At 48.8% G+C, this 25,249-nt stretch overlaps 1 protein-coding gene across 5 annotated transcripts in view; it reads left to right on the top strand.

The window, feature by feature from the left end:
- The first annotated feature begins 4,409 nt into the window (after positions 1-4,409).
- The window catches only part of mwh (multiple wing hairs), a 58,262-nt gene continuing 37,422 nt past the window's right edge, over positions 4,410-25,249 (top strand). Inside the window, exons 1-2 of one of the 5 annotated variants that reach the window (XM_025303413.1) lie at positions 4,410-5,150; positions 10,062-11,182. In XM_025303413.1, coding sequence (XP_025159198.1) covers positions 10,977-11,182 — 206 coding nt within the window. In that variant the 5' untranslated portion in view covers positions 4,410-5,150; positions 10,062-10,976. Of the gene's footprint in view, positions 5,339-9,729; positions 11,183-14,180; positions 14,475-23,804; positions 24,465-25,249 lie in introns of those variants that run through there. The other 4 variants (XM_025303414.1, XM_025303415.1, XM_011144234.3 and 1 more) reach the window with 4 other exon arrangements.

The following is a 25,249-nucleotide window of genomic DNA, read 5'->3' as shown; positions in this document are numbered from 1 at the left end:
CGCGCGAGAGACGTGACCCGCGCCGATCCACGCGCGCGGCCCAGTTGTGCTCGACTGCGGCCGTCGTGACTTTGCGCGAAGAGCCTGTCGCGGGTTAGGTAATGAGATTTATTGTCGCCGACGAAATATATCGAGGCGACGAGAGAGGGAGAGAGAGAGAGAGAGAGAGAGGAGAGAGGCGACGCTGGATCGCAAAATGGTTGAGACACGATGATATAAGAAGCGCATCAAGTTGTCACGATCGAGAGCCAATATTAACAGGCTCGCGCGATGTAATCGGCGTAATGGCGGCAGTCAAAGTAACAGTACACGATGTAAATATCGCCTCTGTGTGTGTGTGTGTGTGTGTTACATCGAGCGAGTGCAAAAGTTCTGATAGATCTCGCGACGGAAAAATGGGCTCTAAGTAGTTTTATGAAAAAAGACTCTAAGTAGTTTTATGAAAAGACGATTTACTCATTCCGGCAAGTCAGCGTTCAAAATATCGTCTTTCCAACGGTATCTTATACTTGTACATGTTTGTAAGTGTTGCCATAAAACTGAATCGGTCACGATGATTTTTGAGGGACTCATCCCCAAACTGTTGCATCTAGCGTGATATTTGCACGAAAAAGGAGCCTCAGTCTTCGTGTAAATGAAGAGAGGCCAGACGAAAATTCGATGACGAGAGACGATGACTCGAGTCTGCTGACGCGACTGGAAAAGAAATTTGTCCGAAGAGCAATCAGCTGCGTTAAAACTCGGTTGAGACGATCGAACACGATTGGCCGATTAGAAAACTCCCAAGATGAATGTCCGAAATAGTGACCGAGTAATTCCTCGTGAAAGTAAATGAATAAATTAATAATACACGTGTTAAGCTGAGAGGGAGCTGACTTGGTTGGGAAACTGAGACACTCGAGACACGGCAGGGATCTTTCTGCTCCCAGAGACCGGATTTTTCCATTTTTCGGTCCTTTTTCGCGCTGGGCAACGGGAAATTCAATCGCGTTAACGTAATTATTTTTTCCGTCTGACAAACAGGAAGTACGACACGCGCGCTGCGCAAACCCGTCCGTGGCGGTTTCTCGCGATCGCGATACTTTGACTCGCACCTTATTTTCCAACGTTCTACATCGTTTTGCAACTATAAGCGTACTCGTCGATCGACCGCTGCGGCGCGGCGCGCGTCTTCCACTACTCGTCGCGCCGTGGGCGAGTTTGACTCTTCTCGCGATGCTTCCGGGAGAGTTCGGTACTTTCGTCTCTCGCTAATTAATCTTCGCCGCGGTGTCGCGTTCCAAAATCCAGATCGAGTGATACATCGCCGTCGTCAGCGAGACCTCGACGGTGCGATCGTGAGGCGAACGGCGACGACATTTTCCGTTTTGTTGATTCATCACGAACTCAATCTCGCGACGTTTCTCATCGGCCGCCGCGCGATTACAGGCTATGAAATTCCGCGTTTCTTGCGGGCTCCTCGTCGCACCGCAGCGGTACTTGATTACCTTTCGTTAAGGAAACCTCACTGAGAGTTCGCGGTGGGCTGACCTAGTGAGACCGTCAGCGTGCGAAAAACCAAAGCCGCGCGCGACGTGCGTGCGCCCGGGGCTCGCCGAGTGCGGTGAACCGACAAGTAGGCGAGTCGCGATTACGCATTAAGGTGTGCAGATCTACAACAAACAGACAGACGTTTCATATTAACTATCGACGTCTAAGATATCGTCGACGAGTGACTGGTCGAACCGCGCGCCGCCGATATTCCAACACTTACCACGGCTTTTCAATTTCAACACATGCTCGCTACGACTGATAATGTACAAAGTTTAGAGTAAGAATTATTTAGGACGTATATTTAGGACGAGTATAGATCCACATACGACGTCGTTGACGTTATAAATATCAACGAGTGACAATCCTTTGCGGAAAACTGTGAGATTGTCAAGCGCGATTCTTTCAGGCGCAAATTCGAACGTGAGGAAGAAATGGCGAGAATAGCGATTGTTATATATATGAGAATTCCAGTCGAAACGACATTGTTTGTTGACAGAAGTGAAGAATACAATTGTTTTATTCCTTACTTGGAGAATTCGGAATTGTTCAATCGATGGTTAGCACTAAATCGCTCTTAGGGGCACTTTTTTAATTACCAACCGCTCATTTGTGGATGAAGATTACTATCGGAAGAGATTTATTAGACCTTAATTGAGTAATCATAAGTGTCTTCGGAAAAAAAATGAAAGAGAGACCAGAGCCAAACTAGTAAAAAGAAAATCACAGTTATCCGGATCGTTGAGGCGCTTCACCGACGTCCGTTAAATGTTACAACACGTGAGCAAGCTGAAAGCGGCCGCACGACATGTTTATAATTTTCTGCGATATCTCGGTATAACATTTCTCCGATTGGCGAAGGTGTCCCCCCTCCAACTGAATTTGACATTTCAGCGGAGGGCTCCGCCGAGAGAGTTTAAACACGGCATTAGCTCGCGCGCGCGCGCGGAGCCTCCGATAAATCAAGCGGATTATCCGCTCGGATGAGGTCACTCGCTCTCTCGGTTTGTACAATGGAAAAGAGATATGGTGCGTTCGGATTCGCGCAAGCTGCCTCGACCGGCGAACGAAATTTTAATGGACGACAAACAGAGTTATCGAAGTAAATAAGCTGTCGGGCCCGTGGAAAAATGGCCGGCCGCGCGTTACGCGAGAGAATTGAAGTCTCTTTAGAGCTTCTCACAGCTGACGCGCCCGATATCGTTCTGTCATTAGTACAGTGTATTTATTATTAGCGAACGCGCGCCGAGCGCTTAATGTGTCGGCATTAAGGAACAATCCGGCCGTTGTGATGCGAAGCACACACAGAGAGCGATCCATCATGAGCGATAGAACGGGGCAAAATGAAAAACAGATCGGTGTAACAAGTAACGCTGAAAATAATAAGAGAGAATAAGAGAGTTCGTTCCCGCTCGCACGCATTTTGCATACGCGATATCGTTATCAGTACGGCGGGACAGGTTGACGGTGAGCAAATGTCGTGATTAATCGAACGGTTAATTAGCGTTCCGTTATCGGAGAGGATTTTTAGCGTCTCGTGAAACATAGGAACTCGGGGCGATCGAATCGCGTCGAATTTATTGAAATGCCGGTTGCCGTGCGCGCGCGGGAGGAAGAGGAAGAGAGAGAGAGAGAGAGAGAGAGAGAGAGAACCGTTTATTTCCGTTCTACATAACGAATTATGATAGGTTGCGTGTCCGGCGACGCTCAACGTCAGGCTCGTTAGGTTCTTAATCCCACCGGAATCGCACCCTTCGATCCCTCGTCAAGCTTGACACATTATTATTACATATACCCGTCGAAATTACGTCAATTTACCCGAAGGAACTCCACTTTTTGCGAAGAGCGCCGGGCGGATTCCGCGGTCGCGTTCCATATTCCCCGCGACCAGGCTCGGATTTGAAGAGAGGCAGGTGCGTCGTGCGTCGGTATGTTCGTTACAGAACGAAAGGCTCTTTCCTCTCTCTCTTCCCCCTCCACCCTCTCTTTACTATTATTGCACTCTCCGCCTGTCTCTCTCTCTCCCTCCCTCTCCCTCTCCCTCTCTCTCTCTCTCTCTCCCTCTCTCTCTCTCTCTCTCTCTCTCTCTCTCTTGTTATTTTTAGCATCACTTATCGTACCGATTAAAAAAAAAAATTTTTCCTGCAGTACCACTCATTTTGTTCGTCTCTTTGCGCGCATATATCGCATATATTTTTTCACCCGTCGCCGCACTGCCGTTACGTTCTCGGAAGGCTTGCCCTAGAACGCCGATGAACATTGGAAGCAATTACTTGAATTACGTCGAAAGACGTTTGAAATCATTCTTTTGAACGCCCAATCTCTCTCTCTCTCTCTCTCTCTCTCTCCGGTCTCTGTGGGATCGCGCGGCAAGAATTTTAACAAAACCGACGACCGAGACGACTCGGGCGTCCCGAGGTGACAGGAATGCGCGAGGCGTTAACGCGCGCCGTGTCCTGAATCGCGTGACACGCGTTTCGTGCCGGGGCGGCCGAAGCTGATGACCCAGTGAGAGACCCAGTGTGTTCCGTGCCCCCCTTGGTCCTCCGCTTTTCGAGTGTTCGACTACTGCTCACGACGCATCGGCGCGCCGTAGGTCACGACTTGACCCAGAGTACCGCGGGCGCTGGGCGCAGTCCTCTCTCGTCGGGCTGATCGCGCGAGTCATGACGCGGCTCGGCTCGGCTCGGCTCAGCGCGGCGCCGCGCCGCGCTGAGCCGAGCCGAGCCGAGCCGAGCCGAGACGAGACGAGCCGAGCTGGCCGACGAAGAGGACGAGGTCTCCTCTCTCGGTTGGAGAGGCAACCGAGAGAGGCGATGTGCACACGTGCACCTCGGGGCATTCGCGGGTTGTGGCAGTCGGCTCTTGAAAGCCGCCCGGTGAATGCCTCTCGCGCGGCTCTCATACGCGCGTTTTTACCGATCTCGCTCGGCGGTGCAGCCACGGGGGTTCCGGTGCCTGGCGGCCGTAAAATTTCGCGTCGAGGGAGGTGCTCCGTCGGGGGGGATCTCAGCTGCTCTCGGGGGAGAGAGAGGGACGGCGGGAGGGAGGAAGAGAGAACGGCGACCGATTTGATGAACCGATAATTTGAAACAAGAAAAAAATAAACTGAGACGTAATAAGGGGAGCGAGACGACTGATTGATGAACATTGTTCGTAGTGATTTCCGACTGACGGATATGCGAGAGAGAGAGAGAGAGAGAGAGAGAGAGAGAGGAGAGACCTCCGAGTGCTCCGAAACGTGCGCGATGACTTCGACGGCGGTCGTCGAAAGGTAGTGTCGAGGATGCTGTGGAAAAATCAGGAGAGTAACAGAGAAGGAGAATCGCGGGGGCGCGAACGCTGATTGTGATTTGGAACAAACGCTAATCGCCCGACGGTGTTAGGGCCCGCTTCGCTTCGCTTGGCGGCGCGGCCGACGCCGGTCGGTGGTGAAATTGATGCCACGGATGGGATGAATAACTTGTGTGTGTTGAATGTCGGAGAATTCAATGGGATTGTTGTCTGTGTGTTGCGCTCGGAGCATTTGAGATTGTTCTTTGTTCCGACGCTCTTACGCAAGAGCGCCGCCGAACGCATTACCAGTTGCGTAGCTGTGTTGTTGAACGCGACACGTGGGTGTGAGTAAATTTTCCGTATTAGCCTGCGTTGGCTCTGAGCGTTTCGAGCCGTGGGATATTGCAGCGTCCGGTCTGTACGGAGGGGATTTTTCTGGAACATATCGACATTCGTGAGACACTGTGAGAAAGTACCGTACGAGCTCGCCCGGCTTTAGAATATACTCATATTACCCGAAACATTTTCAAAGGTAACATGGAAGTATTTTACATGTGAGGTATACATTTTGATACATGGAGGAAAATAGTGTGATAAAAATTAAGCTTACATTTCATTCCTTTTGCTTTTGCATACTTTTGTAAGGCCCATATGGTTTCAGTGATTATAGAAATGATAAATAACAGGTGTGACGAAACAAAAGATTCAAGAGATTACAATATTGTGTGATGAAAAGCGGATGAAATGTTATATAAACTTTTTAAACGCAGATGTACAGTAATTCCGATCATATTTCTGCATCTTATCCGAGATGACCCAAATTTTCTTGTAATCCTGTTTTTGTCACGATATTTTCCCCGTAAGTTGTATGGTAAGGTTAACAAGATATTTAAACGAACTGTTAATTAATGGACGTAAGATTTGGACTTTGGTATAAATTTATTTTAGTTACGCGACACACACACGCATGGTATATTATATATTCGATAAAAATTCTCTCCGTCTAGCGCTTTGGCGAATTTACGTTGCGATTGACGTTTTACTTTCCAAGGAAATCCGAGAGAGATAACTTTCTACTGGGTGTCGACGATAATTGTTTTTCAATCGAGTTTTATGAATCTCTTTTGACTTTCACTGAATATGTAACATCGCGCATGTAAGACCAGGCCTGTTTTAAAAGTGGTTTATGCTTTTTGTCAACTCCCTCATTTTCTCTTCTCTTTACATTGTTTCGCAAACATAGATTGTCGGCTCTTTCGGAATGGGATTTACATTATTCTCAAGACAGGCGGCTTGTGTGTACAGGGTGTCCCAAGAATATCGTTCCATCCTTTAGTAGTAGTATTTTGGAGTTGAAACGGAATGGGAAAACCTCAATGTGAAAATATGAGGCGAGCTCATTGTTTATCGCAAAATTTTCAATCTTGCATATTTTTGTAAAGCAGTTTGATGTAGAGTATTACATTATCGTCAAGTAGAATATTAAGGTTGAAAGCAGGAGCAACATTTCGATTCGGGTTAAAATTAAGGCTCCTATTCGGCCATATTGGATAACAACGACGTCAAAGACGAGAAATGATACGTTGAAAATTCTTACCATGCCATTTCCAAGCAAATATTTGTATTAAATCAGCACTTTAGATCGCTAGGGCATACCTGCCAAATTCTTTCAAAATATTTCAGTAACAACCCTAACTGAGTAACTGTAAGTCATTAAACAACCCTAAATCACTCAATACGAATTATTTTTCTACACGAGTATTTTTTTTACCTGAGATTTTAGACTAGAGCTATTTGATTTCCGGTTCGATGCCACGTCCATCTTGAATCCGACGTTTCCTGAACATTTCACTTCTTCAGGGAGAAGAACCCGAAATGGTTACAACAACAGGATGAATGTTCATGAAACGTCGGAAAGGAATCCGAGATGGGCGCGGCCCCAATTCGGAAGTCAAATCAAAATAATAAATCGTCGCACTGTTGGAAATTGCTCGCAAGAATGTTGGCCGTGCGTTTCCTCGCTACTTGACGCTACTTGACGCTACTTGACGTCACCGGTCAAGAGTTCCGTGACGAGAGGAGATCAGGAGCCTTTCGCTCCAAAATACGAGTATCGGCCGGCAGTTCCCGGGGGACACCCTGTATAAATGCACAATGCACTCGCCATTGCCCCGGAGGAAAATGCAGCCGCGCGCGTATTCGTACAGCGGCATGCTAACGGTTTAACGACTTTTTCATGTGTCAGTGGATCACTAGGTTTTCCAACAACGATTTCCCGGTAGCGCGCTTTCTTAGCGAATCCAGTTCGATTCGCCGGTACCGTAAGTAATGCGTCGCGAGCAGCACCGCGAAAACCGATAATACAGGACGCTAATAGGACGCTGAATGTACGCGTTTAGACTCGGGAAAGCCGAACGACGACTGCTAACCGCCGATTTGCACGACAAAGTCGGTCCTCAACTCGATCGGCTCCGTTCCTTTGCCTTCCTCTTTCCCGCCTGGCCCGGGTTCCGACACGACGTAGAACAGGGAATCCCGAAGAATGTCGAAGCCGGTGATTGATCGACGAAAGAGGCCGATCTCTCGGGAGGAATTAAGCTCGACACGCTCGAAAACGCGCCCGCGCGAGCTCGCGACGACTTGATTTACGCGCGAATAATGCCGGCAAGATAAATCGCCGCGGCACTTAGCGTGTGCATCCAAGTCGAGTCACTCGAAATAATCGCGACGGCTCCGTTACGCCGGCAAAAAAATCGTCACGATCGTTTGGTCGAGTCGGGAGGAACGACGAGCGGCGGGCTGGCGCGAATATTTCGAAAGAACCGCATCCTCTCCGTTAGAGCGACCCTATCGGACAGCCGCCGTCACGCGCGGTGGACGAGTGTGGGAATACCTGAGGCGGATCAGTGACAGTGACGCTAATGACATTCGCGACCGGAGTAGAGAGAGAGAGAGAGAGAGAGAGAGAGAGAGAGAGAGAGAGAGAGAGAGAGAGAGAGAGAGAGAGAAAGAGAGAGCGAGCGAAGGGAAGAAAAACCAAGTACGTATACTTAGGACTGCGCGCGGTCGCGAACGATCTTGTAATCGCGCGATCGCGACTCGTGGGAAAGCGTGAACGCGACGGTGACGACGGTGCGTGTCTCGCGAGGCGAATGGAAATACCGCCAAGTCGATGAGATGAAAACGAAAGGGTCCGGAGGAAAGTTATTACACGTGTAACTCGCGGGTAATCACGCGATTATTGTTGCGCGTCGCCATTTCATGTAAATATGCGGGTATCGCGAGAAAGCGTGAGCGCGCGATACGCGAATTGCGAAGACACTTTCGAAGAGGAGGAGGAGATCGGGATCGCGATAGTGAACAGCCGAAAGCGACAGGTGCGACGCGGCGAAAAGTCGCGCGGATAGTCGACGAAGCCGAGTGAAATTCGCGCGGCGAAAGACGAGATAGAGCGCGAGAGGAGCGCACGACCGCAGAGCGTTGGAAGGCTCAGCTCAGAAAAGCCGGAATGCGATGAAAAGGAGAAGGTGGAGGAGGAGGAGGAGGAGGAGGAGGAGGAGGAGGAGGAGGAGGAGGAGGAGGAGGAGGAGGAGGAGGAGGAGGAGGAGGAGGAGGAGGAGGAGGAGGAACTGACGGGCAGGCTAACTCGGGAAGGCGATCGTTACGCGGCTTTATAAATAGATTTTCATTAGAACGGAAAGTAACGTTGACATAAAACATTCCCACGTAAATGTCGCGGCTGTAATTTACGGGCATTCCCCGCGCGCGGGATCTTAATAAAGTCGCGTCATAAAAGCGTACGCACATGCACGACGCGCACACCCATGCATGATTTTAATCTCCCTCCTTGCTCCGTACGAGGAAATGCAGTACGCGGCTGTACTGTAAATACTACTTTCGAGTCGTTGCCTCGACCTGTAATTACGCAAGTGTAAACACAATCGCACACGGGCGATGCGAGTAACGCGAGTATCCGCGGCGATACGCGAGCGGACGTTCGCGGTTTAGCGCGAACGCTCGTTCGTAACGAGCGGACTACAATGGGAACAGGAGACGAAACCGGATATTAACGACGAGGGCGCGAAGTTAAACGAATCGCGAATGGAGTTTTGCGATTGCAGCCTGTAGCTCGACTTGAGACGCGCCGACCTAATTTCTACGTCATACATTACCGCTCAAAAATTTCGAATGTCCGGTATATAATCTCGCGATAAAACTTTATCTTTTTTTTTTTTTTTTTTTTATAAATATACTTATATTTCTTCTATTACATCGAGAAGTTACAAAATGTTCCAAACATTTCCAAACGGTGATTTGTACATATATATTGGGTTGTTCAATGAAATAGGAATTTTTGCAAAGAATTACAAGTCGATATTTTTATAATCAGGCATAATTTATAATAAGGCTTTATTTAGTAATATATTTTGACCATTTTTTCAATGATAGGTTATAAAAAAGACAACTAAACACTGAGAAATAAAGTTGTCTCACTGTGGGCGGGGGGGGGGAGGTTGCCGGCTTTCATAAAGTCAAATTCAGTTTTTCATAAAAATTTCGACGAATTTATTGAACAATCTTGCTCACACACACACACACATATATCTAGGTTTTTACCTGTATACTTTGAAAAAGTGGAGACAATCGACCGAATCAAATTAAACTGAATTTCAGGATGACGTATATAACGCGAACTAATTGCCCTAATTTTTTCAATCAAATTTTCATGTTTCATTATCTCGTTTTGTCAAACACAATGAAACATTTAACGAGTTCAACCTGATCACCTTTTATCCCCTGATTTATGAACCTTTATCACCTGATTAACTTAATCTTCCGACCGAAATATGATTACTCATATCATACAGTTATATCAACCTTTTGGCACTCGGAAGCAAAAACTTTCAAAAGGCTCTCTTTTAGAAGTTTGTGTCTGTGTGGGAAGTGTTGTCTGGATAATTAAGGGAAAACACGTACCGGGTGTCCCATAATTCGCGCTCAGTATGAAAATTTACGACTATTGATTAAAACAGTTTGTTCGCATATCTCTGCAACATTACCATAAGAATATTTATACCATACATGTAAAATAATTTCCTACACTGCCTTCGAATATTTTGAACAGTACGAGTATATCCTAGCCGGACAAGTCGATATGCCTCTTTCTCAGAGTGCGAATGTTAATATCTGTCAGAAAAATTCCCTCCGTGCATTCGACCCGAAAGAATAAACCGATATTTGCCCCCATCCTGTAGCCAAACAACTGTTTATCAGCCTTCCAGTTGGCCATTCCAATGAATGGGCAGGCGGACAGCCGGTTTGGTTACGATACTCTGGCACGTGCAGGACTCTACGAACCGCGCATTGAAATTCCTCGCGCGTTGTCGGACGCGATGCAAATAGAGGCTCTTTCAGATACGGAGAAAGAGAAAGAGAGAGAGAGAGAGTAAGAGTCAAAAGCGACGTATTATTGCAGAAACATTGCGAAAACATAGTTCCACTTTGGAAATCTAAGTGGAGCGGCTGGTAGACGGATGGACGGCGGGGGGAGCCGAGGCGGATTACAAAGAGACCCGGCTTCTCCGAGTTGCCCGTCCGCCGTCCGCCGGGGAGAAGGTATACGAGTTGTTACTTAAGCTGTTACACGAGTCTGACTGAAGGCCAGGGTCGTGGCATGCGAGAATCACGCAGTCTAGAATCCCACGGTCCTGATGGCCGGTCATGCGATCGAGTGCGATCCTCGTGCCACATATCACGCGGAAAGAGTTTCACTCGTCGTGATAATCAGCCCTGCGCAAGATTCTCTCCCGGAGAGAGAAGAGCCACCGCGTCGGACGAGTGCGAAAAGCAGGAGGAGCGACAGCAGGAGGAAAATCGCCGCGGCCGATCGTCGTTTCGTGCAACGCAAGCGACGGACGCGACGCGATTAGCGCGGAACGTCGCTGCAAAAGTCTCAGGCTGCGAGACGAGAGGATGCAAGAGGGACGTGACGAGAGGGGAGAATCTTTTTTTTCGAAAATCCGCGCGCGTCGCGTGAGACAGCAGTGAGAAGCTTCGCTTTGCAGTGAGAGAGAGAGAGAGAGAGAGAGAGAGAGAGAGAGAGAGAGAGAGAGAGATATGTGTGTGCGCTCGCGTTGTCATCTTCGTGGTGGACTCCACGCCGAGTGACAATGGGAAACGCAAGGTCGCAACCTTGCCGTCGAGGCAAGCCGCTCTACCTGTTCTACCTTATCCACCGTACGTGGAGCGTCGTCGTGGATCATCGATCCAAGGATCAGGATCGATGCGACGACACCGACCGAGAAACCGATCTATCGTCGAAATGCAGCACCTGCAACGCCTGCGATTACCGACAGGACAGCCTTGCTTTCGACAGGTAAGCCTGCACGCTGCGAGCGCGAACTGTTTTACTAATGTGAGATGTGTGCTTCGAGCCTTGCACGCGAGCCATTGAGTAAACTCTCTATACTCTCTGGTATCTTGGTGATTTCCTGCGATTTCCGACGATATTACCGGTAGAACGAAAGGTGATGGCGTCTTTGAACGACTCTCTCGGTCGCTTCGGGAATCGATTTAATTCGATTTAGAAAGAAATTATGTTTCACTCGAAATCGTGCTCGAATTTCAGTTGGATTCTAGTCGCATAACAGAAATGAGTCGAAAGAATCAATTTCTCATGTCAGTTTCATTTAAGAGAAAAGAAATATTATCTAAGAAAAGAAATATTTCTATAGTCTAAAATCTATATTTCAGTTCTTGGAATTATTATTGTGTTCTTTTGTGCATGTGCAATAGTTTTACCACTTCCTGTTGCATCTTTACTTTTATAATTAAAGAAAATTAATAAATAAAATAGTTCATCAATATTAAAATTATGGTGGGCTTGTAATGTAGAGTGAGAAGAGTAAAAAAAAGTAGCTAGCCAATAGAATTTTTTGAAAAATTGATTACACAGCCAATAGAGAGTTCATAAAACGAAGTAAAAAATATATATACATCGTGGATTACATTTTTATTTGCGTGTCTTTTATAATTCCATCGTCAGTTAAAGGTTCTAGTTCAATGAAATCCCATGCAGCAGTTAATATATTAAAGCGATAATCTTTAATTACAAAAATGCCACACACGTCTGCTCTCTAAATTTCTTAAAGTGAAATTTCACTCGAAGTGATAGTGAAAACATCATCATCCAGAATCATTGATCGGAAGAGCGAATGTTCCACTCAGGCTTAAAGTGGATTCTTGATACGAGTAAATGCTTTAGTTGATTAAAATGTATTCGTTTCAGTGAAACGCCGAAGCACACATCCGATGTACTCTTCAAGAATGAAAATATCCGTTCGGAGACACGGAGCGAAGAATGTGCACTGCAAACTCGAGTGTGTTATTTTGACGCGTATAAGCTGAAGCTTCCTTTACGCGTATCTTGTCTTGTCTTAAATCGCGTCGTTTGACGCGTTTAAACGCGTTAACGTGTCAAAATAACACATCCGGGTTCGCAGTGTACTCCATATGGATGGAAAATTGCTTTAATTCGAGCGACAGTTGTTATTTTTTACTTCTCAAGTGGACTTTCTCAAGTGGACGAGAGAAGACTTTGGAGAATACATAAACACTTTGCAATGAGCGAATTGCATCTACCTCTTCCGGTATGAATCGATGTTTTTGCGACGCGCGCGAGATAGCGCGCGTGGAACATCACAGTCCGCAGAGATTTTCATAAATCACGGAGAGATCTCTTTGCCACTCGAGCAGAACGCGCCGCATATCGTCAGAAGCTAACGTACTAATTTTTGTCACGTGTGTGTCCGATAGGAAACTATCCGTGGAAACCGTTTCGTTTCACATCAAGTGTTTCACCTAGATCGATAATCCTAGTTTCAGCGCTATAACATCCAACGAAATATCACGCCACGTCCGATCGCGATCGTGCGAGTCACGAGTGTCATAAATATTTTAAACGAAACGTTGGACTTGGTCTCTCCATTTTGCTCGATTTCACAAATGTGACAGATTTTCTGTTACTTTTGCGTCGCATATTCTTTATTTATAGTCATCGTGTTACATTGCGTTATGTTCGGCACTGTTCGGCATTGATCGGTTAAAGTTTTAATCGCTTAGAACGATCCAAATTAATATCGAGTAAATTGTATATAATAATTATAATATAGTAATTGTTATATTTAATTGGTTTCGTATAACATATAATTATTATAATTACATGCGATAATTGTTTTAGTCGATTCCTTTCGATTCGGTCGAGTATAAAGACCGATTGACAATTAACGTTATCCATCGAGTAAATTATTCACGATTATTATTATTAATGCTTACATGACGATCGATTCACATTTTTGATTACTCATTCGCCGATTACTCGAGTCGACTAAAATTCTAATCGGCCGGTGCGCGCAACACCACCGCTGTGTTGAAACCGGAGAAACGGTTCCTCTCTCTCTTAACCGTTTCTCATTCTATTCACCGACGTTCTTCCTTCGATCACAATCAACACTTTACGTCCGCGATCCGGTCGCGAGCGATAACCGATTGGAATCAATCGATCGTTTCATCGGTCGTAGGAACCCGTTATCCCCATTCGATTATACGCAAGCCAATAAAATGGCCTCAAAGGACCATCCAAAGCGATAGAAACCGCTTTGCAAAAAAAGTCCACCTCGTGATGTAAACGCCATATCCTCGGGGAAAATTTTGCTCATAAAATCCCGCCGTTCGTTCATTACATCGGGAAAACCGACTCGAGGGACGGAAGAGTGCGATTTTCTCTCTCTCTCTCTCTCTCTCTCTCTCTCTCTCTCTCTCTCTCTCTCTCTCTCTCTCTCCGTCCGGACGTCACCGCATCTCGACGTTGGAATCGAACCTACGCGATCAATTAGTTCTCCCTAGCGTCGTCATTAGCGGTATATTATGATCAAGCTTCTCTCTCTCTCTCTCTCTCTCTCTCTCTTTCTTTCTCTCCGTCTCGTCGCCTGGGCTCTGTAGCGTAACAAAAGTCACGTTCGTGCGCGGTTCGTCGTCCGCCGATTTATTCACGCAGCTGGGGCGGTCGTTCGCGAAGCGGGTTCCACAGGCCGACGTCCGTTTTGTACTCATTCTGTATGCATACGGCAAGAAAACGGTTGATTATCGGCTACGACGGCCGCGCGCGTTGTCCCTTCCGTCGCAGTGACGCATCGCAGGATAAACTCACAGATAAACTCTGCTTACATTACGAGCAGGTGGAGGCGCCTCGCGCCTCGCCTCGCCTCGCCTCTCCGCTCCGCTCAGCTCCGCTCCGCTCTGCTCCGCTCTGCTCCGCGCTGCCGCCGCGCCGCGCCGCGCCGCGTCGCACCGCGCCAAGCCGCGCTGCAGTCCGGTCGCGGCGCGGCGCGCCGGTGTCAGTAAACCTCCGGCCGTCTCGCGGAGCGGAGCGGATCGAAGTGGGTTTGCGTTCCTCGGGCTTCGGGTCTTCCGATCGCGCCGTCGCGCCGACAGCTTGAAATCGCGCGAACGTCCATGTGCTCGTCGCCGTCGTCGTCGTCGTCGTCGTCGTCGTCGTCGTCATCGTCAGGACCGACAATGGCCGGACATTAAAAGTCAACACACTCTTGTCGCGTTGTGCGTTCCCGATGCGAGGCCTCGGCTCGAAGACGTCCGCTTGATCGATCGAGGTAAGATCATTGCTGCGCTTCGATGTCGCTCCGATTCCGTGAGATGGAAATGAGAACTTTACCTTCGCTTGAATTAAATCGGCTACTTTGAATAAAACGGGACTTGCGCGAATTTGTGTGATACCGACTTTCGTCGTGCGATTGGGTGAAATAAATAAAGTTGGACGATTCGAGTTGGACATGAAATCGTCACGTCGCAACATATATATCACGGGCGAATTTTACACACAGGCCTGTCCTTTTTATTTACGAAAATCTACTGGCAAATTTTGCGAGACCGCTTCGTCGTGCTTCGTCGTGCGCTTCGACATCGTCCTGCTGCGTCTGTCGCGTCAATTGCGAGAAGAATTCGAATATTTTCGGACGACGAGAGACGTTGCGTCGCAATAACGATGAGAACGCTCGCGCGTCGCACAGTTATCGCGAAGTGTCAGGTGCGCGATGACGCGCGCGCGATCTCTCGTGTGACAACATCCCCGGGTTCCCGGGCGCGTTGCGCTTCCTCGGTGGCGGGCTTCGCAATGTTGTTACGTAAGGGCGTATCATTACGGAAACGGCGATGATAAATGGACGATAGGGCGGCCGATATTAATTACCTTAACGATCACGTTAATGAGTCCAGATACGAACATCGCTTGACTTATCGCCGCCGCCTTTCATCGCGAATGCGAGCGTCTAATTTAATTGCTGCGGTAATAAGCGCATTCTCTTCCTCCCCTCTCTCCTTTCTCTCTCTCTCTCTCTCTCTCTCTCTCGCTCTCTCTCTGCTTCTCTCTTCTTCCGTGCGCGCTTGAACGCTCGCTCGCTGACAATCCCGATATGAGATTTTTGCCGGCGAGAAACAGCAGTCTCACTTGAACTTCCTCGGTGATTACCCGCGGCGGCGACGCGGCTAAGAAAATGACACGTTCTGTTTTTTCTCCTTCTCCTCCTCCTACCTTTGCGTTTTTTTCCTTTTCGTACACGCGTGGACGCGCGCCTAACGAGACGAGTAATTTAATTCCCATATACACGGGTCATACACAGTACGGTAAAACGCGCCGCTGCGGCGTCGCGATGAATGAAACGAGATCGCGCGCGCGCGCAAGAAGAGCGCCGCCGCCATCGCCGTTGGTCGTTACTCTCGCGCCAATTACCGCAATCGCAGAAACGCTCCGGCCTTTTTTCTCTCTTCTCTCTTCTCTCTCTCTCTCTCTCTCTCTCTTTCTCTCTGTACGAACGAAATCGACGCATTCGGCGCGTTTTCCCGCCGCGCGCGAGACGGAGCGCCATTGTTCCCGCGCGCGTAGAAATCGGCGGCGCGTCGCTGTGCCGAGAAGGACGACGACAACCGTCGCGATGATTATCGCACCGCCGTCTACCTGCGCTTTCTACTTAAGTGTCGCGAAGCGGCGATATTACGCGCGCGCGTGCTCGCGCGAGCAAGATCAATGACAATCGGAGAAACGACGTTCTCGCGCATTTCACGCGCGTTCTTCACGCGGGAACAAAACTCACCGTTGCGACTGAAAGCACCTCTCGCTAGGCACACTTACGGCAGCAGTCTGTGCTAATTTTCTGCATTACAGCAATTAAGTCCCTAAGGGGCTACATGCAATTAGCGATTGTGCCTGATAAACTCTGATATTGCAGCACAGCGGGCTGCACGCTGCGGCGATTCTTTCTCGGAAACGACGCGAAAGATATCATTTGGGATGCGTTTAACGGAGCGTTTGACGAAAGAAGCGATCCCCCTTCGCATCGGAGAAAGCTTCGTACTTCAACGAGTTTCGTCGACGGCGGTTAGTTATCTTAGAAACGAAGAACGCTAATCTGGCTAAGATGAAAATTACTAGCTGTGGCGGCATCTATTAATCCGCCAAACTTTCCTTCGTGCAAATCAGATTGCATGCCGACGAGTGTTTGCTCGATCGACCTGAAAACGAAGCTGAAGCTCCGAACTTCAACTTTACAGCTTGAAGCTTCGTCATCTGCCGCCACTAAGCGCCGCATAATTTTTCTGGCAAGATCAGTCCCCTTGTTTTCGTAGATTTCGATTACCTCGAGATACGAAGTAACACGCTTGGAATAACCAAGATAACTTCTAGAAAAACATAATTTTTTTCGCGAGTAGGCGACGATTGCTTCCATGCGTGATTTGGTCGCGAGGACGAATCTGCTTGCGCTCGTTGCGCTTAATCTCGTCCAAGCACGAGCCATAAATTTGCCGAAGCAACTCTCTCCGCGATATTTTCTTACGCAGTTTGCAAACGCATGAGAGAAAAGGAAGAAAGAAAAAGACGGGATTTGTCCCAGTGAAATTACGAGTGGGGGCGGAAACGGGTTTGGCGGGCGAACAATGTCGCTCGCGTTCACGGTCGCTCGCATATTAGACTAATCAAATCACCGCCCGAAGGACTTCGGGTCGCGCCCACGCTGCAATCCCTTGTCCTCTCGTATGACGTGTCCCCGCGTCATGTGGTCGTTTTAGAGATCGCTCGACGACGACCGCGCGAGACTTATAAAGCAGCCGCCATCACCTATTCTCGCCTCGGGCGTACGACTTGACTTTGTCCGCGACGTTTAAATATTAAATTGATCCCCGACGAGGCTTCAAATTGACCAATCGCAGTCGTTTGCTTACGCACCACGAGAAGAATAATCGACCGCGCTTGGTTAATTCGCTCGGTGCTTGCGTCCTTAAAGCTCCTGTTCCCTCGCCGTCCGCAGCCATCTTGAATGATGAAGCGAGGAAGTCTGTGCGCTAAACATTCTTACAGATTTATCGTCGAAATGAGAAGATACGTGAAATCTATCGCGATTATCAAATCTCTCCTTTGTCGAAGCAAGCAACAAAAGTTGGGCGAAAAGTCAACGTGATGAAATCGCGAAAAGACTTAAGGTCGAAAAGGAAGATTGCGTGCGTGCATCGTGTTAATTTTACGCTTGCTTACTGATATCGTGTCAGAGCGAAAGGAAAGGTCTCGCAGCATCTTGGAAACACGCTCGGCCGACCTCGTGCGACATTTTATGGGCGTATCTTTTCACCTCAACGCAGGGATTCTCTGCAGGGATTTTTCGTATCTATCTCCACACTTCTGACGCCATCGAGCAAGAGTTCCGCGATGAGGTGAGGCGAATCGCGAGCCTTAAGGTCGGGGGTTAGCGATTGTCTCGAGGTCCTCCGAAGGCACTGTGCGCGCGGGTCGGCCATCCTCTCCTCGCGAGGCCGCGCCTTATCAAGTCGACCTCGGGGGAAGTCGCAGTGTTACAAGCGCAATAATGAGAATGACAATAAAACGCTCGCCGGCGCAATTTCCTCCGACGTCTTCGGCGTTCTCACGTATACCGGTTTACCGATAAGCACGTACGCATTAGTTGGTCGATACGCCGCGCCGCGGCCGTGTACTGGTTTAGCAGTGCGTGCAGTCACATTTTGCTCATATCGGCCGATATAATCCGGTGCTTCGAGTCGCGCGTGTACGCGCGATACGACGGACGAGGCCGTCCTCAAAGGCGACTCTTTAAATGCAACATGTAACCCGGTACCAATTTACGTTGTACACGGTGTTCCGTGCAATTTAATGCCATTTGATGCTAATAAACCGTTTCCGCGGCTGCGGCCGCGGCGGCGGCACCGCCGTAATCGGAGCGCGCACACCGCGCGCCGATCGTACGCGCACTTTGTCGAGCATAACGATCGATTAAAAGCTGAATCGCGCTCGGCTCCGCGGGCCTTCGCTCGCAAACGTCGGCCGCCGGGAACAATAGGCGCGTTTGTCGCGGCTGTAAACGTCCGCGCGCGCGGGGAAGGAAGAGGGAGAGAGAGAGAGAGAGACGATTTCCTCCCGTCCGCTCGGGAAATCTAGCTAAAAACGGTACGGAAAGTACCGCGCAATTTTCTCTCGCTACTGAGAAGAGGAAGAACGGTTAAGGTAACTAATAGCATCACAAGGAAGCCAAGCAGAGCACACGTCAGATGTCAACGGAGATCCTTGGACTACGAAGCAAGATTATCCAAAGGTTTCGATCGTTATCCCGCTGGGAAAGGAGAAGAAAACCTTACCGCTTCTGAAGATTAGAAAAAGACTCGATTCGACCAGTCTAATCAGGCTGTGATTGGCTTTTTTGTGATATCGTTGATCGTGAATCTGTAGAGCCTGGATAGTTTTCTCGTGTATCTTTTAGATCTTTATAATTTTTGAGGTAATCTCGGAATCGCGGCAGTCCGACATTTGAAATTTGAATTTTGATATTTGAATCACAAAGTTTAGCCGAGAGTTTAACGAAACTGAAATGTATAATTGCATCTTTGGAGAAAAGTTAAACCGAGAGGACCAAGTGCGAATTTTATTGCACAAGTGGAAATCGAGTCCAGTCGAAAACCTGAGGCAGAAGTTTGAGCTAGAAAATTTAATGAACAATAAAAATTTAACAAAATTGAAATATGTTATATGTATATATGATATAAATGTTTTTTTAATTATCAGAAAGTTTACATACATCCGCGTTAATAATTCATGTGAATCAGACAATAAATACAATATGCCAGGCCGATCACTGCATGATCACCTCATTGAGCTGAAGTTTGTGTCTACACAAGAAACACGAGATTAAGAAAACACAAAAATTTTCGTTGAAAGAATCAAGTTCGCTATATACAACCCCGAGATTCACTTTGTTCAACTCGATTCGAATTATTCCGACTGATCTTTTTCTATGGCGTGCATAGCGTAATTGTGTGTGTATGTGTGAGAGAGAGAGAGAGAGAGAGTCATACGTAACTTTCGTTTCTAATTTTCTATGGACTTATTCCCGTCAAATGCGGCCTTATTTAATATCTATTCTAGTCATTACCGATAATGACTGGCGTCGTTACCCAACTGATAGGCACAGCTTATCGGCTGTCTCCCCATCTTCCGGGTCTCTCGGAGTGTTCGAAGGAAAGGACCTCATTCGCGTGTCAGGTGACACGCGCGCGAAATTCTGTAAATCACCGTCGGTAGCGCGTAGTTCCTGAAGAGCTCGCTGTCGATACCTTCGAGAGGTGCCGACAAATGGTCCATTTTATTGTGTCATGCGCTAGAGAGTCGAGAAATACATTAGGGAGACGAAGAAATGTTATACAGAGCGTAACATGACTTCGGGCCAAGTATTGCGCGAGAGTCTCTCTTCTTCCCCCTTTTTCTCTCTCTTCAACACGCGAGGAGATCATAGCCAAGTCTCGAGATGATACACTTCGAACAAGGAACGCGTGAGCAGTCTCGTTACGCCGGAGTGCGATCTCGGCTACAACGGGACACGTCATTTACGTCGGCCACGCACTTTGTCGAGTAGAACGCGCGGCGCGGCCTGCGATACGTAATCGGCGAAGGAGACTCGCGAGTTTTGTCGGAAACGCAAAGCGCGAATTAATCGAGTTGATCGCGATATGTTCCGGACGCGCGGCGCGGCGTTATAAATTCCGTGGCGCGTACTGTCGCTTGTAATTAAGTAACAATATGAGTGAATTATCAGCAGAAAGCACAGACGCTCGATCGCGCACAAACGAGACTTTAATCGGCGTTAACGCTCAGCTAAACCGGCTCGCCGTCGCGAGCTACGCCCTCGATTATCCGGCACGTTTCTTTATCACAGAAATATCGTTCGTGCGATGTCGTTTTGTTCCTGCATAGTCGCGCGATATCTACGAATCGTAAGTAGATGGATTACAGAGTGGGAGAGACAGAGAGACAGACAGAGAGAGAGAGAGAGAGAGAGAGAGAGAGAGAGAGAGAGAGAGAGAGAGAGGAGGGGGGAAGGAAGAGAAAGAGAGACAATCGTACCGCGTGACACGTCGCAATTATAAAGTATAATCTAGCCTGACTGGCAGTAATTTATTAACTCATCACTTGTCGCTCATAACGAGCCGGGCGAGAGACAATACGCGCGTTCGGCGCGAAAACAATTGTTTGGCGAAGCACGAGCGTGAGCGGTCTATTATTATTTGTTCGTTACGCGCTTTCGACACTCCGCTTAATCATACGCCAGTCGCGGAACGAGCTGCATTGAGAGGAAATTAGCCAATTAGACTCGTGCTAAAAACCCGATGCCCCTATCAGTCCTTCGCCGCTACTTCTAAATTGATCATCTACGCAACGTGCTTCAATTGCGCGCGTGCGTACAAGTGATCGCTGCCGAACTTGGAAGGGAAATCGTGCGGGATATGCCGACACGAAATTACATAGCGGTACATTGAAACGATATTAGCTAGCTTCGTGTTAGCCTCCAACGTGGCAAATTCATGAAATTCGTGTCTTCGACGGCAGCTGCCATCCACGCGCGGACTTTATTTCGCCAGCGATCATCGTCGTGAGGAAATGATTGCCGAGAAGAACAGTTCATACGCGGAAAAGATGCCGTTGAATCAGTAAGACCGATCGACAGCGCTTGTGATCGCTATAAATCTCCGCGATTCAACAGCAATTTCATTGTTGCATCTCTTGAGATTTATTCCAATTACGGCGCTGTTGTGCCTCTCTCCGCGACAGTCGGACTTGATTCACCGTTGATTGTACAAAGCTTTGGTTGATGGTGGAATTATGGAGGATACCCCGTGCACGCGGGAAAGCGATTTCACTTCGCGCGACGGAATGTCGCGCACACGTGAAAAGTCGCTGACGAGAAACGATATCTTTATTATCGCGACTGAGAACATAAGGCTGCGTCGAGACTCGCTGGAGATAAACTGAGAGAATATTTACTGACCGAATAGAAACCTCACAGAGAAATCTTTCCGTTCCCACAAAATCGGCGTCTCTGTTTCTCAGAGAACAGAAAATCAGTCGGATCGACCGGGTCTTTCCGACGGGCGCGCAAAAAGTCCAAATGTCGAGAAATCGGGAAACTGCCATTCGGGACAATTTCCCGAGAATATGCTAATGCTAAAATACAATATCCAGCTTTCTGTATTGTGACTTTTCAGAAAATTGCCAATTTCTTAACATTCGCTTTTCGCGACGTTACGAAATATCCAACGTTCCTCGATGCGGGTGCCAGATTATCGGCATTCCTGTCAGCTTGAATATTATTAATACTATTAGATTTCTTTCTGGATGACTTCCATCTAATTATACCTCATACGTAACTTAACGTGACAAGGTAATGTCACCGGTGATCACCGTGACATTCAGCCTGTTGATCATCCGAGCCGAATTAGATGTGATTAGCGCGTATCCAATGAGTTGTTTCGTCATACGAAACGCCGAACTTTCCAGCCGTCATCTCGAAGATGTTATCTCCGCGATCTGACGCGATTTTCACGAGCACAAAGTATAACACACAACACTTTCTATCAGCACGAGAGTGCTCTCTTCCCGCTGTATTACGAATGAAGTCATTTAAATGCTCGTCTCGTCGATCGTTAACGCGACGTTATGCCATGACGATCGCGAGGCGACACACGTGGGACAGGAGCGCGGGGAGGGGAGAGGGGATTAGAAATTGTCGCGCGATTTCTTATGCAGAGCGTGACGGATGGAAGTCGTAAATTCCTCGCGCGGTGCATCACGCACGGTGCGCGCGGATTATGCGCACGCGACAATTCTGCAGGATGATTTTCGCGCGCGTGTGCGCGAATTTCTCCGCTGCTTCTGATCGCGAAAGTCAGCGGGAGGGAGAGTTCCCTTTTGACGGAAAAAGTGGAACGATCGGCGCACTCGTATTTTACAAAATGTGGCACGGAGACGTGGGTTTCTTTTCTCCTTCTTTTTTTGCTCGGGTCGAATCACTCGATATTGCATTGTTGGACGGTTTTTGCAACTGCGTGTTTGGTTACACGCGAATAATCAGTGCCGCGTCTCGCGACGGAAAAAGCGGGACGCGCGATCACTTTGTGTTATGTCCTGAAAAGAATTGGACCGAGAGAGAGAGAAAGAGAGAGAGAGGGAGGGAGAGAGAGAGAGAGAGAGAGAGGGAGGAGGGAGAGAGAGAGAGAGAGAGAGAGCCGAGTATCAAAATTGCATGTAATTATAAATGTTCTTCTTGCGCAAGGCGCAATCTCTCACTGCAAAATTTTCTCTGCGCAAATCCTAAAAGTGAATTCATCCAATTCGATCCGAGTTGCATCGACGAAGTTTTCCTTTTTACAGTCTCTCAACAGCGCAAGCGTGAATTTGTTTCCCTCTTCCGACCAGATCACTCGATACATCGCGATTGTCGCAGCACTGTTTGCTTTGTGAGGTCAATGTCTTGCACCCCGCGACATAATTAGCGATTGCGCGTACGCGAGATGAACTCGTCCGCCGCGACGCGACGGAACGATGACAAATCAATCGACCGGCATTAAAGAAGTGTGAGAAACATGGCGGCCCGGTATCGTTCTCCGAGACGAGCAAGCACGTAATGCGCGATGCTATCGCGCTCATCGTCGTCATTACCCGCGCTTAATTGCGACCGTCCAATTACGGCGGCTGCACTTTTACGTTCTTCCCGAAGCGTTTCTTTTCGATTCCGTTCGCCGTCACCGTTTCCTTTCAGCTCGAATCCGCGCATCCTGCCCGCAACAACGGCGATCATCGGCCATGTGGGCTTCCCGTGTCGCGACTTTTTCATTTTCTTACTCTCCCCCCCCTCTCTCTCTCTCTCTCTCTCTCTCACCCCTCAGCTGGAGCTTAATGCGCGCACGCATCGAGCAAAAATCGCCGGCCAATCGTAGATCATTCTAACTAGGAGGAAGCGCGGCACTCGCTGGCAGCGATTTATGAATGATCGCTGATCCAATTACTCGCGCAGGCGCATAAATCAGAGGCTGAAATTAATTTAGCGAAAGGTAGGGCGGTCAAAGTCGTTGCGGACAGGCATGATCGATCGCGCCGATCGGCGTAACGCGGTACATAACAGCGCACGATCGTCGTCGTTTACACGCTTCGTTATTTTACACGCGGCTGAAAAATCCAAGTACCTCCGCGGAAGGTGCGCGAGCTCGCGTCGAGGACCTCCTCCCGCCGAGGAGGAGTGCGAAATCGTACATCGACGCGGCAAAGCGAAAGGAACGGAAATCGTTTTGCAGTTAAACGAGCAAACGGCCTGCGAACGGCCCATTAAATCGGCCCGCGAACGATCGCGTCCCGACAACGAGATAACGATTCGTTCCCGGCGCGCTACTGGAACTCGCATTGTTCGCGTCATTGTGCAATCGTCGCGCGCAAAAACGGCGCCGCAGCGCAACGCGCTCGCGATTGTCGGGGCGAGATCGTCGCTGAGTGAAAGCGGAAGCTACGAATCCTAAAAGGATGCGCACACACTACAAGAACAAAAGAAAATAAAAAATAAATCCGTCGGAGTAGAAACCAATCGGATCGGATGAAACAAGTTCACGTTCGGCGGCTCGTCTGCGGCTTCTTCTTCCCCGGACAAGAATCCGTTCTTGCACGAACCGTGGACTAATTTTTTCGCGAAAACACGAGGAAAAGAGGCGGTAAGTAATTACCTTCATCCTACGCGCCGTGCTCCGTGATGGAATCGGCGCGTTTCGCCGAGTGCGATGCGCCATTTCTTCAAGCGGATGTTTTCCCGTGCGGGGGAGGAAAACCTGAATTATTCAGCGCGCGAGAGATTCCCCGATGGAATTCGTGCCGTGCGTCGACGGAATGGCGCGACACGCTGCTGTATGTGTGCCATCACGGAGATCCATGGTCGATAGTCGCGTGGCATTTATCAGCCTCGGCAAATGATCTCACACGCACAACTAATACGCCGTAATCCGGATTCGTATGCTGCTCTGCAGACAGAAGGCGCGCCGCTTAAATTCGCGATATCGCGCGAGATGGCGCTAATATGCGATGCGACATTTTCCCATCTAACGAGACGCGACATCAACGATCGCCGTTCATACCCGAACTCGACCGTGAGATACTTGAATAAATCGGAATTGCTGAGGAATACCGCGGAGGAAATCGTGAGGAATACTGTACCTGCGACAAGGATTGCCGCCCTCGGTTCGTCCTCTCGAAGTCCTCGAAGACCGGCGAGGTGAGTCGCTTTGAAAAAGAGGGGTTATGTTATACGAAAAGAAAAAAAAAACCGAGATTCAAATCGAACGCGCAAAACGTTTGTAACGTGATCATTTTCCACCGTGTATTTTGACAATTGTGATTATTCCCGAACAATTGACATATATCCGCGACGATTTCGACTCCGCCGCCCTTCGGTGAATTCATCGTGACCTCCGACCTGCGCATTCTTCGTCGCGCTCCGCACCGGCGCGGGCGGACACGCCGCCGGTGGCGAATCAAATGTCTCATTTTACGAGAGACAACGAATTGTTCTCGCGTGGGATAAGACACAGGTAGAGCAGGGGGGAAGGAGGAAGAAAGACGGAGCACACGAGAGAGCAAGGAGGATACGAGCGTAGCGGCGAAAAATGACGCGCGTCCGGTCAACCGCAGGCGGCGGATCCTCGGCGGAGATCTCAGGTAGGCCGCGGCATTATCCCGAGGATCTATAAATCATGCGGGTCACGTCTACCGGATCCCCACGGCTCCGTGTCGTCGTCATCGTCGTCGTGTCGTCCCGATGGCCGTGCAGTCGCGTCACGTGGGTGTAGACACGTGTAGTCGGCGGGTGTACGCGCGCGGCGGCGCGTCGAAGGAGGCGCGCTCGCTCGCTCGCTGCGAATCGGGAATTCAGCTGCCTGAAGTGCAGCAGCGCGCCTGAATTTCTGCCGATGCATACGACGGACGGACGGACTTCCATCCACTCGCATTCCATGCCCGTTACACACGGCGCGACTCGGAATTCCTCCGTGAAAGCGATGG

Source organism: Harpegnathos saltator, unplaced genomic scaffold, assembly GCF_003227715.2.
Source record: "Harpegnathos saltator strain DR-91 unplaced genomic scaffold, Hsal_v8.6 scaffold540, whole genome shotgun sequence".
Classification (NCBI taxonomy): domain Eukaryota; kingdom Metazoa; phylum Arthropoda; class Insecta; order Hymenoptera; family Formicidae; genus Harpegnathos; species Harpegnathos saltator.
This window is presented reverse-complemented; position numbering and strand designations above follow the sequence as displayed.